At 43.3% G+C, this 17,092-nt stretch overlaps 1 protein-coding gene across 3 annotated transcripts in view; it reads left to right on the forward strand.

Moving 5' to 3' along the window:
* Window positions 1-17,092, forward strand: part of ADGRA1 (adhesion G protein-coupled receptor A1) — a 692,353-nt gene that overhangs the window by 135,898 nt on the left and 539,363 nt on the right. For all 3 annotated transcript variants that reach the window (XM_075612706.1, XM_075612707.1, XM_075612705.1), the window contains 2 exons: window positions 15,134-15,205; window positions 16,465-16,536. In XM_075612706.1, coding sequence (XP_075468821.1) covers window positions 15,134-15,205; window positions 16,465-16,536 — 144 coding nt within the window. The remainder of the gene's footprint in view (window positions 1-15,133; window positions 15,206-16,464; window positions 16,537-17,092) is intronic.

Genomic DNA, 17,092 nt, shown 5'->3' on the forward strand with positions numbered 1-17,092 from the left:
TAAGGTTCAATAAATAATCCTTATCAAGACCACCCGCGTGTGTGGTTGCATGTACCCTGCAACAGAGACCTATACTAAAAAAAAATGCATCGTCTCTGGGGCTGTGACCCTTTCCTCAGGCTTGAGGAATTCAATTAATATAGATAAGAAGTTAGAGAAGCTTATGAACTCAGAGAATGCCACCCTTTATACAGGGCCATCTTAACAGCATTATAGGCCCCCGGGCAAAGCAGTGCACTGGGCCCTGCCAACTCTCTGCTACAAGTCGTAATTTCTCTCCTTCTACCGAGTTAGCAGGAGATTTGAATGTTGAGTCGGGTGATCGGAAAATCAGTGTTAAATTCTGGTCTGTGCATAGATTAGCATGGGGCCCCTATGCTCGTGGGCCCCCCGGGCAACTGCCCAGCGTGCCCATGCGTTAAGACGGCCCTGCCTTTATACATCTATCTGCCCTGTGGTTTCCGTGTGGTTTCTGAGAGATTCCAAGCTCAGCTGTTATCACTGTAAGTCTTTTTGGTCCCAACATCTTCATGTTGATAACATGGTCAGAGTCACTAAGGAATAAAGGCATAATATCAGTGCTCTCCTTCTCAACGGCTTGACTGGCAACGTCAAAGCCCTATTATTACTCCTTACAAAGGAATGACAAATAGGAGCAGATCTGGGGGTGTTCCAATGGTAATGCGAGGGGAGGAGGGGGGAAACAGACAACACGAACTAGCTAACCAATTAAATACAAATGAGAAGCAAGACTATGTTTTAAAAAAAGCTAAGAAATATATTTTGTTCAATAAAAGGGGAGATACGGTCCTTTACTTGTGTCCGGTGCCCAGTCTACATGAAATCATACTGAGATTGTGGGGAAAATGCATCCCAAGACTTTTACAATGTGTTCCTTTTTACTGGAATATTTAACATAATCCTAAATATACAATGGCTTGAACGCCCTCGGAATGACTGGGAAGTAAGTGCACATTTTACGGTTTCTTTCAGGTTGACGGGTTTTTGAAAAAAAAAAAAAGGAAAAAACCTGATACTACTGAAATGAGGGACACACACAACCCTGCCAGCTCACAACCCGAACCCACCACTACCATATATATCTGCGTCAGAAGGAGCGCTACTGGGATTGTGACCTCATGTATATAACAAAATATAAAAAGCCTCAGTGCTACATTCAACATGACAAATCATATAGGCAAATAGTTATCTGTTCATCTTTTCATTGGTGAGGGTCATTTACTTCAATTCTTTGGCCAAAGCATTCTAAGCTTGCACACCACACCAAGGTATCCCCTCAATTGCAAGACCTAACACTACCTGAAAAAGCGCTAATAACCTCTCCAATGGAGTGGGAAATATCTTAATGGACTAGTCCTTCACTGGTGCACAGTTGCCATTTAAAAGTGGGATGAGTGAGCTTAAAACCAGGGAGGAGGGGTCACAAACCTCCAAACAATTGTTTACCAATAGATATGTACAAACACACGCAGCCCCTGTAAGCTCAGAACCCAAACCCACCTACTCAAATAAGTGACTCATTTATCCCTAACGTCACAAACCAGTTTCACCAACAATGCTCCTTCTCCATCCGCACACACATAAATACACCGTGGCTACGTATCAAGCCCCAAAAACTATCCGGGTGATTGTATTAGGGTCTTGCATCAATGTATCACAGACTTTTTGCTCCAAGTCTTGTGTCAGTTTGAGATTTGTGGAATGTCAAAAGTCAGAGTTAGGGAGGAGTTACGTGAGGCTCAGGCTAATTCTGCATCTCCACGGATTACATTTGTATCTTGTATTTACATCAAGGAAATCTGTCAGCTCTGAGGTGAAGTAAATGTTTCTGGCTAAAAATTTGCATTAAATGTAAAAAAAACACTTTCTTACATTTAACGCAAAGCAGAAAAAGTGGAACCGGGCGCCTTCTAGTGAAATAATAATGACAAGTGTCTATATTCGTGATTTCACCCCAAAACAGTGAATAAATCCTAAAAATATACTAAACATATAATACAAGTGACAATGACTCTCACCACAGGTGAATAGTGTAAATAAGGGGAGAATAAAGTGAAAAATAAAATAAATGCAGCAGCTCTACACCCTTAGTATGGACTGTCCAGGTCCAAAAAGTAAAACAATGTCTTCCAGGTTAGGGGAGCGCTGCAGATCTCAGATGAACATGTGGAGAAGTGAAAGAAATATAATGGTGTAGACAATAATACAAATGTGAATCCAAACAATGGTGTGTCAGGTTTCACTCACATATTGCTTCTGTTAATAGAAGGCATATCAGAGACCCATCTCTCTCTGATAGGAGCTCTTTACAGGGACCCTCACGTGGATGGCTGTAGTAGAGGGTGATCCTTAAGTGGTGTGTTGTATATGTGGTAGGATCCTTTTATATCCCTCCCAGGAGATAGAACAAAGAAAAGAGCGCACAATAGTGTAGTATGCTTAAGAAAAGTCTATTGCAAATCATTAACATATAGATATTACACTCACATGCTGTAATGAGGAACAATTCATGGGAGAGAGCCGCTGGTGCACATGAAGTACACGCCGTTTGTACTGCTCCCTCGTCCACTTCCGCGTACGTCACGCCTACGTCACGTCCTGTGACGACTCGAGTGAGGGCGGAAGGATCTTCCCTGGATAGTCAGCTTCTGCAGTCTGCCAGCACTTTCCAAAGTCAGCATTCAGTGGCCCTCAAACGTCAGATTCTACGCGTTTACTGAAGAAGCCTTTGTGAAATGCGTAGAATTTGACGTGACATAGGCGCACGGCAAGCAAAAAACTGAGCCATACGTCAAAACAAACCCTGATGAGCCCTGTCTCTACGTTGATACATCGCCACACGTGTCTTTGCCGTTACATTATTACTAAGAACACTGATATTTTGGAAGATGCATCTCAGCATCAAATTCTGAAAGTGTTTTGCACGCACAGGTAGAGATGTGCAAATAATTTGCCTGTGCCCCAAATGTGGCGTTTATTCGCGTGTACGAATATTCATGGCTGCGTTCCCAAACGGGACATTCACCTGCTTTCGTTCGAATGTATGCAATAACGCCGGCCACCACTATTCGCTCTAACATTCGATTCACCAGAAGGTTCACATCCTGAAATATGCAGTGTTGGATTAAAAAAAATTGCTTACCTGGTGCCGCCCTCCTCTAGCGCCGCGCCATTTTGTTCCATTGTCATGGCAATGCGACACCATGTGACATCACATTTCCGGGCGCGCATGCGTGATCGGTGCTTGGCAAGCGCCGATCGCACATGCCCACGAGCGTTCATCAAGTGCCGATCGCTCATGCGTACGAGCGGTTGGCAAGCGCCCCCAAATTCGTCCGCCCTATGCCCGGGCCTATCAGCCTAATGGGATATCTGCCACTGGAAATATGGGTTTGGAGGAAGATTTTCAAAAATAATTTTATCACACTTTTACCAGAATTTGTTACTGTATTAAGCATCTGGTTTAAGGCTTGTTCAAGTGAGTAAGACATGAGAGGCAATATTTATTAAGTGGTGCTAAGCTATAGGATACATTCCAGCTTGTTTAAAACAGCAATACTACACCCACCCCCTGCTTTCTTCTTTTTTCATTTGTATATGTAAAGCATGTGACAATGTATAATTCTACAGTCTTACCTAAGATGGCAATTGTTTGGTGCCCTTGTCATACAGTACATCTGTACAAATCCTGATTGTGTGCCGAATATTATGGCAGCCTTTCAGTTTCAATCAATAATACAGTCGTAACTCAGCAGCCACAATTTATCTTGATATTACTAAGGTAACATTATCTATTGTTACAGTTTGCAGCTCAAACTGCTGGGAACATTGGCAGCAATTTATCAAAAACAGGAAAGTGTTGCACAGATCTTGCACTGCTGTGGACGTGCAAAAACCTGCTATAAATTTTTTTATTAGTCAACTCAATGTCATTTTTAATGCGTTTTAAGATACTGAGGGGCTTTTGCTATAAGCGTTTATAAGCCACTTATCGAGCACTAATCGGCCAAAATGCCTACTGCGATTCTGTAAGCTTCGATAAGTGGGCGATAAAGGAATGAATCGCCAAATTTTACAGCCGTCAAAAAAAAAAACCCGCTGGGTGAGCGGCGATAAGTCACTTATCGGCAGGTTCTGAAACTCGTGCAATTCTAGTAGCCGCAATTAGGTTTTTGAGGCGAATCGCGGCTCTAGAATGGCGAGTTTCTCCCGAAATCCTCACCCAAGGCATGAGGCTGGTGAGAACCTGCAGAAAAGTGTCGAGAGAGGACTTAGAAAAATAATGCTTTTTTTCTGCATCGGATTGATGCCGGGGGTCTCCGGAGCTGATACCCATTAATATCAGCATCGGAGAATCACGGCATGAATCCCATGCAATAAAAATGCCTTTACAGGCAACTTCATTACCTTAGCGGCTAACCGCTAAGGCAATGAAGGGGTTAACCCCTCCCGCTACCCACCAAGGGCCAAATACCCCCTTCACCCACCCCCGCTACCCACAATAAACACTAATACCCACCTCCTCTACCCCCACATGATTGATGCCAGAGGCCGTGGGTGTCCTCGGGTGATCCCCACATGTGTCTTGGGGCCCTCGTTTGGTCCCCACTGGTGTCTGGGGGCCCTCGTGTGGTCCCCGCAAGTGTGTGGGGGCCCTCAGGTGGTTCCTGCTGGTGTCTGGGGGCGCTCAGGTGGTCCCCACAGGTGTCTGGGGGCCCTTGGGTGATCTCTGAGGTTGTTCGGGAGCCCTAGGGTGTCTGGGGGCCCTCGGATGGTCCCTGTGTTGTCATTCGGTGGTCCCTGTGGGTGTCTGGGGGCCCTCGGGGGGTCCCCGCGAATGTCTGGGGGCCCTCGGATGGTCCCCATGGGTGTCTGGGGGCCCTCGGGTTTCTTGGGGTGGTCCCTGCTGGCCTGCGGTACCAATCCTGTGGGGAAAAAAATGTGCCATACATTGAAATAAATACACCCCCATACCCCCCAACACATACAGTACAGTAATGGGCAAAATAACTATTATCCAGATAAAGTAAATAAAACTTTCTACTTACCCCTGCTATCATGAAAGGCGCCCTCATCAGCATACTCCAGGTCCATGTCCTCTGTTGCCAGAAAGAATACAAGAAAAAATACAATATAATGGCCCTTAACCCCTTAATCACCTTAGCAATTAATAACTAACCGCTATAGTAATTAAGGGGTTAACCCACTCTCCCCTGCTACCCACCCGGGAGGCCTAACTACCCACCCCTGGCCCACTATACCCACCCTCTACCCATTGATTGGCATAGTGGTATATCATACCCATATAATATGGGCATGATAAGCCACTATAGCAGTCAATGGCCACCCTAATAAAAAAGCATGAAGTCCAAAAATACACAATAATAATAAAAGTTATACACAAGCACCTAAACACCCCAATTGGCTAATATCTAGTGTAGATGAGTAGAGGGTGTGTATAGTGTAGACGAGCATTGATTTCAGGTCCGGGGACCCCCTGCTTCCCGAGATTGAGGCCCCGTTATTGTTTGGATTCAATTGTTTGGAATTTGGATGGCTTGTTTTTAGTACATTTTAGGATTGGTTAGCATTTTAAATTAATTATTTGTTTTGTTGGCTACTGTTTTAAATTCATTCATTGTTTTGTTGGTTAGTGCTTTTATTTATTAAATTGGTTATTTTTTATTTTTTATTTTATTTCTTGAATTGAGGTGTTTAGGTGCTTGTGTATAACTTTTATTATTGTGTTTTTTGTTTGCTAGTGTTTAAAATGAATTGTTTTCTTGGTTAATGCTTTTATTTATTAAATTGATTGGTAGGCTAGTGCTTTTATTTATTAAATTGATTGATTGGCTAGTGCTTTTATTTCTTGAATTGGGGGGTTTTGGTGCTTGTGTATAACTTTTATTATTGTGTATTTTTGGCCTTCATGCTTTTTTATTAGGGTGACCATAAATAAAATGTTCTACTTACCCCTGCTATCATGAAGGGTGTCCTCGTCAGCATACTTCAGGGCATGTCCTCCGTTGCCAGAAAGAATACAAGAAAAAATACAATCTAATGGCCCCTAACCCCTTAATCACCTTAGCGGTTAATAACCGCTATAGTAATTAAGGGGTTAACCCACACTCCCCCGCTACCCACAAGGGAGGCCTAACTACCCACCCCATGCCCACTATACCCACCCTCTACCCATCTTCAGGCGACACGTTATCGTGGCAACACGGAGTCAAATGATGTCGCGGGTCAGATGATACCGGAGAAAAAGTAAGGGGGGGGGGGGCGTGAGCAGGGGAGGAGAGGAGGCATGGGGCGCAGACAAAAAAGTTTGAGCATCCCTGCACTAGATAATGTTACCTTAGTAATATAATAATACATCGTAGCTGCCAAGTTACATTGACTGAAGGATTGATTGAAACGGAAAGGCGACCATTTAGTGAACCCCAGGAAGCAGGATCTTTGCTTATAAATCGTGGGAAAACTTATTGATCATCAGCTTAGGTAATTAGTTTTCAATTAAGGTAATCAAGCGCTGCATATATTAAAACAAAAAAATATATATTTTTTTTTTAAGTGCGCTTTATAACTCATTAAAATGTAATTAAGAGTTGAATAATAAAAAAATAAGAAAACAGTCCCTATTATCTGACACTACAGAACTGATTTATTTTTTATTTTTTAAATATACGATTTCACATGTTTTGCTGTTAGGTTAATGATCTGAAAGGTACCTTATGGCTTAGCTCTGTTTAATAAATATGGTCCAAGGTGTGCTATGGCTTAACACTGCTTATATGTCTGGGTCATGAGTGATTTGCTGATTGGAGTAATTACATTAGAGATATCATAACAATACTGTGTCAATTTCTGCATGTTAGGCTGTCATTGATCTTATTTTTTTAATGATCTGTTGAAATGCACAAGACCTGTTAAAATAATACAAATGTGTAGCATAACAATACAAAAAAAAGGATCGATAGCAATTTATTTGAACGTTACACACACAATGATGTGCAATGAACTCCCCGGCGTGGATCCACACACCTCTGCTAAGTCACGTCATGTGGCGTTAACCTAACTTAATGTCACGTCATGTGGCGTTAACCTAACTTAATGTCACGTCATGTGGCGTTAACCTAACTTAATGTCACGTCATGTGGCGTTAACCTAACTTAATGTCACGTCATGTGGCGTTAACCTAACTTAATGTCACGTCATGTGGCGTTAACCTAACTTAATGTCACTTCATGTGGCGTTAACCTAACTTAATGTCACGTCATGTGGCGTTAACCTAACTTAATGTCACGTCATGTGGCGTTAACCTAACTTAATGTCACTTCATGTGGCGTTAACCTAACTTAATGTCACTTCATGTGGCGTTAACCTAACTTAATGTCACTTCATGTGGCGTTAACCTAACTTAATGTCACTTCATGTGGCGTTAACCTAACTTAATGTCACTTCATGTGGCGTTAACCTAACTTAATGTCATGTTAAGACGAATGGTGTATTCAGAGGATGATAATATAATGCGAAGCCATGTTTTACTCCCACAAAGAGCATAGCATTAACTATAGCAGACGTTAGTGATAACGACGTTCAAATCATATGCAAACGAGTCTTTATCATAGCATTGCATATCTTCTAAAATCCGTTAAGATTAACGCGTGGACTTAAAGCTATGTTGTTTAACGCCGCACTAATCTTGGTGTTACTCCTATCCAAACCCTAAAATAGGGCCTTTAGTGCGTCTGGAGGGGTGTAACGCACGGGTGGCCAACGCCAGTCCTAAAGTGCCATCAACAGGTCAGGTTTTCAGGATATCCCTGCTTAAGCACAGGTGGCTCAATCAGTGGCTCAGACAGGCACTTCAGGCACTTCGACACATGAAATCTCATATTTTCAACCCGAGAATAGACCCTTCGAGGAATCTGATAAATATTATGCGGTAAAGTAAGTTAGATTTTCTATTTTTCTCATTTTTATTTTATTAAACTGAATATATTGTACTGTATGTTTCTTGCAACCATATTTACTGTAATTAAGCACTGTACTAATTTGTGTACATTAAACCTAAAATGTAATAAGTATTGTCTTTTGGGCTGTAATTGAACTATGCACTTTTGAAGACACATTTTACTTCAACAAATTTTTGTGTGTTAGTTGCACATTTTTCTTAGTAAACAGGGACCAAAAGCCCTGTAAGTACAACTTGACATTAATTTGTGGTGGAGGAAGCGTCAATGTGATATTAATGTGATATTTGTAACGGATTGAGAGGAGATATTACTCATTTGAGGGACTCTGTGGGGTGAAAAGTGGGTCAGCAAGGGAGCAATATGTGTATTAAGCCCCGACACATATACAAGTCACGTGCTTACAGGTGTGCCGTCCGTGGCACTGTGAAAGACATGTGTAGCCTTGCCATCTTTGGCTACTAACCTGCCCTAGTCCTGGCAGTAAGTCCTGGTACAATCAGGCTGCTGTAGTCAATTTGGGTTTTCCCCACTCACTGGAGCTGCACTTTAGTGACAGTAGGAGGCGGTGACATCCAGCCTGAGCATGTCCAATCATGGAACAGACCTGGTGACCTCCTCCTAAATGTACTTAAGGGCAGTGCCACCCTAAATTTAGCAGTGCCTCTACCCACTTGAGAGGGGCAGGTCACACAGCCAAGAGCCTGATTATTGGGCCTTCTTCGGTCCTCTTCCCTCCGGGGGAGAGTGAGTGTGTACCATACCTCTGCCCTTGCTAGAGGGGCAGGGAAGAGCTGGGACTGCTGCGGGTGCCCTTGGCTTGTAGTGAAGGTCCAGGGACCATCCTTCAGTGAGTAACTGACAGTTGCTGCATTGGGCAGAACCCTGCCGTGTACTGTGCTGTACAGAGAGAGAGACAATAAACCGGTCCTGTTGTTATACTCCCGCCTAGTGTGTGATTTTACTAGGGGAGAGAGGTGATAGTTCTACGGTAGGAGATCATCTTCACCTATCTGGAGCCTACAGCAGATGGAGGCACTGCACTGCTAGAGAACCATGTGGGTAATGTACCCCAGAAACCTGAACCTGTGTCCCCACTTCCATCGGCGGACAGCTCAGCCCTCCTGTTACCAGCAGGTATCATGGACCACAAATGTAGTAACAGCCAAATCTCCCACCGGGTGGGGGAAACCCCGTTACACATGCAATCATACTCATGAGCATTTTATCTTAACAAATACTAGATTGCATCATCATGTCACTATTAGGTCTTATTAGGTCCTTACCAGTTTCTTATATTTTTAAGCCGCATTATATAATCTTCTTAATCAACATCCATTTATTTCTAGCTTCTCTTCATTGAGGAAAAAGACACTACAGGATTTCTGACCTACATAAAAACACCTGGCCTTTCAGGGTTGGATCACAGCTATAAACAGTTTCTGAATGTGTTTCTAAAGTGTACTTCTATTATCGAAGTAACACTACCACCTGTCTTTTTGGCAATCTCCGTTCTTGTGTGGTTAAGCACTTGGCTACATAACTAATGTGTATTATTAATTGGAATAATGGCCAACGCCTCCGAAAAAAAGACTCACAATGCCTCTCCATACTTACAGTAGGCTTTTAACAGGACATTTTTATTTTAGCTGTAATTTATGTGAGTGCAGTAGAATGCTTAATTACGGTGTATAACACAGAAAACAAAGCCTAAAATATTAGCAACAGCTTCAATCAAATACTGCTTTACAAGAGCATTATTGGCTGACCTTTGATTAACATGTGATTAACATTTGGAAACAAAGTGTTATGGTTGCTTACATCAGGGGCATGCAAACTTTTTTTGCGGCGCCCCCCATGCCTTACCTGCTCCTTAACTTGCGCGGCGTCAAGTGACGTCATGTGACTCGCGGTGTCATTTGACGTCACGTTACCAGGGCAACCGTGATGTCACATGACCCCACGCCATCATTTGACGCTGCGTTGCCATGGTCACGCGTCCTGAAGCTGGCTGAATCTCGGTAAGTAGAGGTTGCAGAGGTCTCGCGCGGTCCCTCGGCATTTAATTTAAATGCCTTTGGGAAGAGCATGGGAACTCTGCAACCACCCGCGCCCCCCCCCCCCTGAAAAATCTTGCACCCCCCAGTTTGCGATCCGCCGGCTTACATCAAAACTCTGTTCATTCTGCTTTATCGGTATATCATCTTCTATATATATATTTTTGAAATCGTATGTCCCTGTGTCTAGGGGCAATCACATTGGACCTTTGGCCCGTCACTCCGCCTCGGCCCAATCTGATTGGTCCCTGGCACGCCCGCCCCCCCACGGCTCTCATTGGCCGGTGTGGTCTAACAGTCTGACCCACTCTTACACACACACCACCCTCACACCACGTGCTCCTCTCCAAGACTGCCTACCACACAATGTGCACCAGCCGCCGCCGCCACCTCCCGCCCAGGTAAGTCAGTAAAAAACACCGCCTCACACCCCTACGCCTCATACCCTTGCTGCCTCCTGCGCCTCCCGCCTCACACCCCTGCGCCTCATACCCCAGCCGCCAAACACCCCTGCGCCTCATACCCCTGCCGCCGGACCACCGCCTCACACCCCTGCGCCAGGCGCGTCCCGCCTCAACCGCCCGGGAGCAAGCGGGGGAGCGGGTGGCCGAGGGAGCGCCCATTAATACATAAATTATGTCACCCCTACCTCACCCCCGCAGCCTCCTGCCTGAGGGCAGGAACACACATGGCGCTTCCTGCCACCGCGTGCACACGCCTCCGTCGGCCGGCTGAGCCATCGTGGAACCGGGGGGGGGGGGGGGTTGGAGCGGCCCGAGCCATCGGGGGACAAACCTGAGGGGGAGAGGCCCCAGCCATCGGGGGACAAACCTGGGGGTGAGAGGCCCCAGCCATCGGGGGACCAAGCGGTCGGGCGGGCGGCGGATACATATTTTATGACAATACATATGCCCCCCTGCACCACCCCACCACTCCTCCCACCCCCTCCTCCCTCCCCCCCACACCTCCAACCCACCTCCCCTCCCCCTCCCCCTTCACCTCCCCTCCCCCGCCCTTCACCTCCCCCCCCCTTTGCCTCCCCTCCCCCCCTTCACCTCCCCTCCACCCCCCCCCTTCACCTCCCCTCCACCCCCCCTTCACCTCCCCTCCACCCCCCCCCTTCACCTCCCCTCCACCCCCCCCCCCTTCACCTCCCCTCCACCTCCCCTTTTGGTTACATACATTTTTTTACTCTGACTAATTGTTTATTGAAATAGCATGTTACTTACAATTGAAATATCATACTGTATTTAATGAAAGTATTATACCTAAAGATGATGTAATAAATCCGAAATACATGCTATTAAGTTGAAAAGATAAAAACAACTATACTGAATGTATACAAAACACCCTAATTGGTCAAACAATTGAACAATGATGTGAACATAAATTAGGGCTTAAAATCTTATTCTAATGAAAAAAATATGTAACCTACTTTGATGCTGTGGGCATTTTTGGTGCAAATTAGGTCAGTACATTTTGACAGCAAAAAGTATAACAAACACTCAAATTGAAGAATGACATAATAAGACTTATTTGGTATATCACTGTATACCTTTTCTAAAAAAATGTCCAATTTAAAAAAAAAAAAAATCTGTTGTATCTGCCATCACAGTCTCCGTGGGTAATTAGTTCCACATTTTAACTTCCATTACTGCAAAGAACCCTCTCCTTTGTTGCTGGTGAAATCTCATTTTCTCCAACCTTAAATTTGAGGAACAGTGTCCTTTGTACTGCCCGTGGGATGAATATTTCTTTTGAAAGCTCCTTGTATTGTCCCCAAATATATTTGTATATAGTTATCATATCCCCTCTTACACACCTGTTCTAATGTAAATAAATCGAATTTAGCTAGCCTCTCCTCATAAATCAGATTTTCCACCCCCTTTATTAATTTGGTGGCTCTTCTCTGTGCATTTTCTAGTTCCCTAATGTCTTTTTTAAGGAGTGGAGCCCAAAACTGTACTCCATATTCAAGGTGTGGTCTTACTAATGCTTTATAGAGTGGCATCATTTCCCTTACTTTTCTTCCATCCATTCCTCATTTAATGTAAATATAAAATAACATTATATCATTTATATAAGTTAAGATTATATTTGCCTTTTCAGCTGCTGACTGACACTGGGCACTAGTTTAAGTCTGCTGTTTACAAGCACGCCTAAGTCCTTTTTGCATCAAGGATTCACGTCATTTCTGTTGAATTACAGAATTTGAATAAACTTGGGCCAACTCATGAAAAGCTAAAAATACAATGGGCAATAAGATAAATTGAATACAAGCAGTATTGATTGGTAACCAATGAAACTGTTGTAATAACATGATTACAAAATTAATATTGAGGCTTACTGAACGCAAACTGTGCTGCAAAATGTAGAACTAATTGAAAACGGCAAAACATATCCCCACAGAACTGAATTGATATGATATGTTTGTGATAAAATCCGAGCACACACACTTTGGAGGCTACAGTAAGTACTGTATAAAGGGTAAAGATTTTATTATACAACAGAATCACAGAAGAATAGCAAGTTAAGGGCCTCATGCAGAGAGCAGCGAATTTTAAAAATGGCGAATTTCATAAAAAGGAGCTTTTTTGGAGAGTTTTAATCTCCATATGCAGAAAAGTGCGAATTCTGCTATGTTTAACATGGATGCGTCTGGCGAGTTTAAATTGGCGAGATGCGCGCTTCGGAAACATGTAAAAACAAATTCGCGCCTTTTTTTTTCCCTTTGCAATGGCCGCGAGCGCCAGTTTTTTTTGGCGAGGCAAAACGGAGACAATCGCGCCATTTTATTGGCGCGAACAGCCGCTAGATGCCGTTCGCGCCTCTCTGCATACGGATATATTTTAAACTGGCGAGATTGCGGTTCTCGCCAGCCGCGAGGCGAGTTTTACAAATAGAAATGAAAAATTGGCGCGATTTTCGGAAATCTCCATTTTCTGCTGTTTTCTGCGCGATTATCTCCAAAAAATGGCGAATTTCGAAAATTCGCTGCTCTCTGCATAGGCCCCTAAAGCTGCAGAACAGGCTACATTGTGTTTGAATGTTTTTTTTAGTTACATGTTTGAAGCAGGGGGTCTGTGGAGCTGAACTGTGTTAATTTCAGCCCTGGGGATCCCCTGCTTCCAGAGATACTTACCTCAGTAGTGGGGCAGGTATCCCTGTGCAGGTTAAATGTCTCGGTCATGCTGGCCAATAGGAAGCTGCAACAGATGACGTCACAGCTTCCTATTGGCCCACGTGACGCTGGACATTTTGAAGCCGCCAATATGTTAGGAAAACTGTTCACTGGCTGCATAGATACCGGCACGTCCTATGGCGGTAAGCATCACTGAAATCAACACAGTTCAGCTCCAGAGACCCCCTGCTTCAATGCTATCATTTTTTTTAAAAACCGCAATGCAGCCTGTTCTGCTGCTTTAATGCGTCTCTGTAACGCTTGTGCTCACCACGAACAAGGCGGGACCCCAGTACTGAGATGGGAAAGTATATAATACGCCACCCACAGCAATGGGGGCACGTCTGGAGAGTGGATAATCAAGGTCGCCGGGTCAGGATTGGAGAAGTGAGAATAGTCTTGATACTTGCCGGGGTCGGAGGTCGTAGCCAGGAGAGTAGTCGATATCCGGGTGCCATAGTCAGGAATGGAGAGGTACGGAAGGTCAGAGGCAAGCCGGAGTCGGTAGTCCAGAGAAGCAGAGTCCAAAGTCAAGCCGGGTCGGTACACAGGAGATCAAACAGCAGAACAAGATTAGGCAAGGCAAGGTATACGCAACAATGAACAGGCACGTGGGAACAGCAAGGCTACAAGGAACTATGCTCAGCTCACGGCTGAGCATATATGGGGAAGCGTGACCAATGAGACGGGGGTGGAGCAAAGGTGCGGCCCCTGCGAAGCAGGGTTAGGCTGGAAGGTGCAGGAGACAGGTGGGAGTGACGATGAGGGTTGACACGCAGCTGGGGAGAGGTGTATGCACGTCATGTGTGCGTTCCGTGCGAAGCAGCCGTGCATCGCAACCGGGGGCCTGAGCTAAGCTTCGTGGAGTAGTTGAAATCCCTCCGTGGGCGCGCGCGTGCTGTAAGCTGCGCGGGAGTGTGCGGAGCGGCAGGTAAGGATAGAGCAAGCCGTGGGGGACGTGCTCCCCGATTCCTTACAGTCTCTGTGCTCCAATGTATAAATGTATAAAACACATTTCTACGTGTTGTGCGGTGTGCATCAGCCAACTTCTTTTTCACAAAGAAAAAAATTGCCATAGGGGCAGGCGTTAAAGACCAGAGTTTGGATGTTGTCTGTATCACACAAAAGTGTTATTCAATTACAAACATGCGTCACTTTGGTGAGTCATAAATGTGTCAAAGTTGTCCAAGTTTTTGGTGGCATAATAACAAATGCAACAAGACGCAAACAATTCCTAATGCATTGATATGCATGAGCATGACACACCCCAAATGTAACAACACGAATATACCAACATATACAGGCGATAGTCCACATGGGGAGATCTGAGCACAGCTGGTCCAGAAATGAATAATCCGAGGCTAAGCAGATAAACTAAAAAAAATATTTATTATGGGTGCACAACATGGTGGCACAAGGATGTACCTCTGACGCGTTTCGCACTGGAATAGCGCTTTTTCAAAGAGTAATACCAACATATACCACTACTCACAAAAATAAAAATAGTCCACATCTCCAATATAGCAAAAAGTGCAGTTTATTGGACACCAGGAGACATAATAGCAAACAGCAACGTTTCAAATTGCCATGATCCTTTCTCCAGCCGTAATGGTGTTTGTTACACGTCGCTCTAATATAGCAAAACAAATCACAAAACTCCTCGCACATAAAATCCATTCGATATCAGACTGACTACTAGAGAGGACTATATTCCTGACCTGTTACGAGGGCAAGGTACCACCGCCAACCAATCCTGAATGGGAGGTGTCTCCCTCACCCAATCACACACCGCTAATGACTTCAGGCGAGACATTTATTTTTGTGACGCTAAGCACTCTTTCAATTCGTTTTCAAAAAGCAATTCTTTAAGCATGGCCCGATATCTCTTTTGTTTGCAGTAATCTATCCAATAACAGGATTGGCTGTTTATCCCCAGAAATGTTCCTAGGCCTGAACAATCTACATAAACTGTGAGTACACTAAGACTATGAATTCATTGTTGTGTATCTTACCCAGTTTCATAGATTACATTTTCCGTACACTAGTGTTGTTAATGAGAATGATTATTTACAACCAGTACTATACGCGTACACATGCACGTGCCATCATTTACCTGCATATATTTTTGTAATAACATGAAATAATTAGCTATTGTATCCACAAAAAAATAAATCAAACCACCTTTGTTTTACTATACGGGCTGTAATTGCTAATTAAAGTGGTAGAAGCGGGAAACCAATTATATTCTAATGAAGCACCAGCTACTATACGTGTATGCAAACACACATTTACCTTTGTGCTCTCTATGCCATGGACCATATTTCAAGCAGCAAAGTACCCCATTTATGAAAGTAATGGGATAGGGTGTTCTGCATACAGTATGTTCCTATTCTGACTCATCCTTCCACTCATTCTCCGAACCCCAGTAACCTTTTGTTTGTCAACAATGTTGATAGACATGTCACATTTAATAGAAAAATAGAACAGCATAGTAATAGACTTGCTTTATTTGGACTTCACTTGCATTAATTAGAGCTTAAATCAGCTGATTAATTAGTAATTCCTCAAAGCATTCCAGAGAGAACAGAAGGGGACTTTATTTACTTCTCCGTGTTTGCTTAAATCCAGATTGTTGCATTTTGAAGCCAAGTGAAAGTCTGTGGTTACATCTTTCATGGGCAGTTCCTTCCACCCTCGAGGTTAATGTCCTAAGGCTGCACAATATGGCAATGGAATTGAGAAAAATACTTGGAAAATAACAAGTATTTGAGATTGTTTCAGCCCTGTTGTTACAGTAGGTGAATTATTTGCCCATGCTCTTTTTGTTCTGTATAATAACACAGTAAATTGACCTTAATAATAATGATAAAACAATTAAGTTTAAAAAAAAAACTGTTTTAAGGAGTTTTCTCAAATTGTGGATTTTACATACCAGAAATAAAAAAACCTACAGTCGGGACAACCAGATTCAGGTCGGTCAACCGATTCGCAATCATTTTTATTTGGCTGCAAAAATGTATTTAAAACCAGAGACAGAACATAAAACACAGACAGAGCTCAGTGCAACTCATACACGGTACAGTGCCTGTTATTTTGGGGGTTCAATAGGAGCTTGTTAGGTGTCCAGTATGTTTTGCAAAAATGTATTGTCAGAAGTTCATGTCCGTATTATTATATACACTTCAGAAAAGAAAAGTTGAAGCTGTAGTTTTTGCTTCTTTCTTTTTAGAAATTTATCAGGAAATATCTTTTCAACTCTTAGCCCGGAACTCTTCCAAGAACTTTCATCTCTAAAGGTTATGTGAGTACAGCTAATTTTACTTTTGCAGACTGCATGAGCAAGTCGTTTATAGCATTCTTCCTACGACATTATATTGTGACATTTTGGTACGCTATATAACTTTTTTTTATTGCATGGAATTTTATACCCAACCAGTTTCAACTAAACCTCATGATTAGCAATTTAAGTAAATGTTACAAAAGCTTTCTTTAAAATACTCTGCCAAGAATTTGTGCTGATTTTGTGCTGACCCTACACAATAGAGTTAGGCATAGACTTAGGTACTTTTTAAGGAGTGAGGATGAGTTATTAATCTAATGCAGAATCACGTTGTTCTAAAAGCAGATGTATTGAAAGTACCCACTGTAACTTGTCTTAATGAATCGTCAAATAGCTCCATCTTCCTTTGCACAAAACAGGGGGTGTACAGATCTCTAAATACTTTTTGGACATTTGTAAAAAAAACAAAAAAAAAACAAACCTAATGTCTTTGTGGAATTTAAACATATTAATGTGTTTTAGATCTCGCTTTCTCCCAAATTGATGAAATATGAAGATAGAGATAGGATCCGTAAAA

The sequence above is a fragment of the Ascaphus truei genome, chromosome 8 (assembly GCF_040206685.1).
Source record: "Ascaphus truei isolate aAscTru1 chromosome 8, aAscTru1.hap1, whole genome shotgun sequence".
In the NCBI taxonomy this organism is placed as follows: domain Eukaryota; kingdom Metazoa; phylum Chordata; class Amphibia; order Anura; family Ascaphidae; genus Ascaphus; species Ascaphus truei.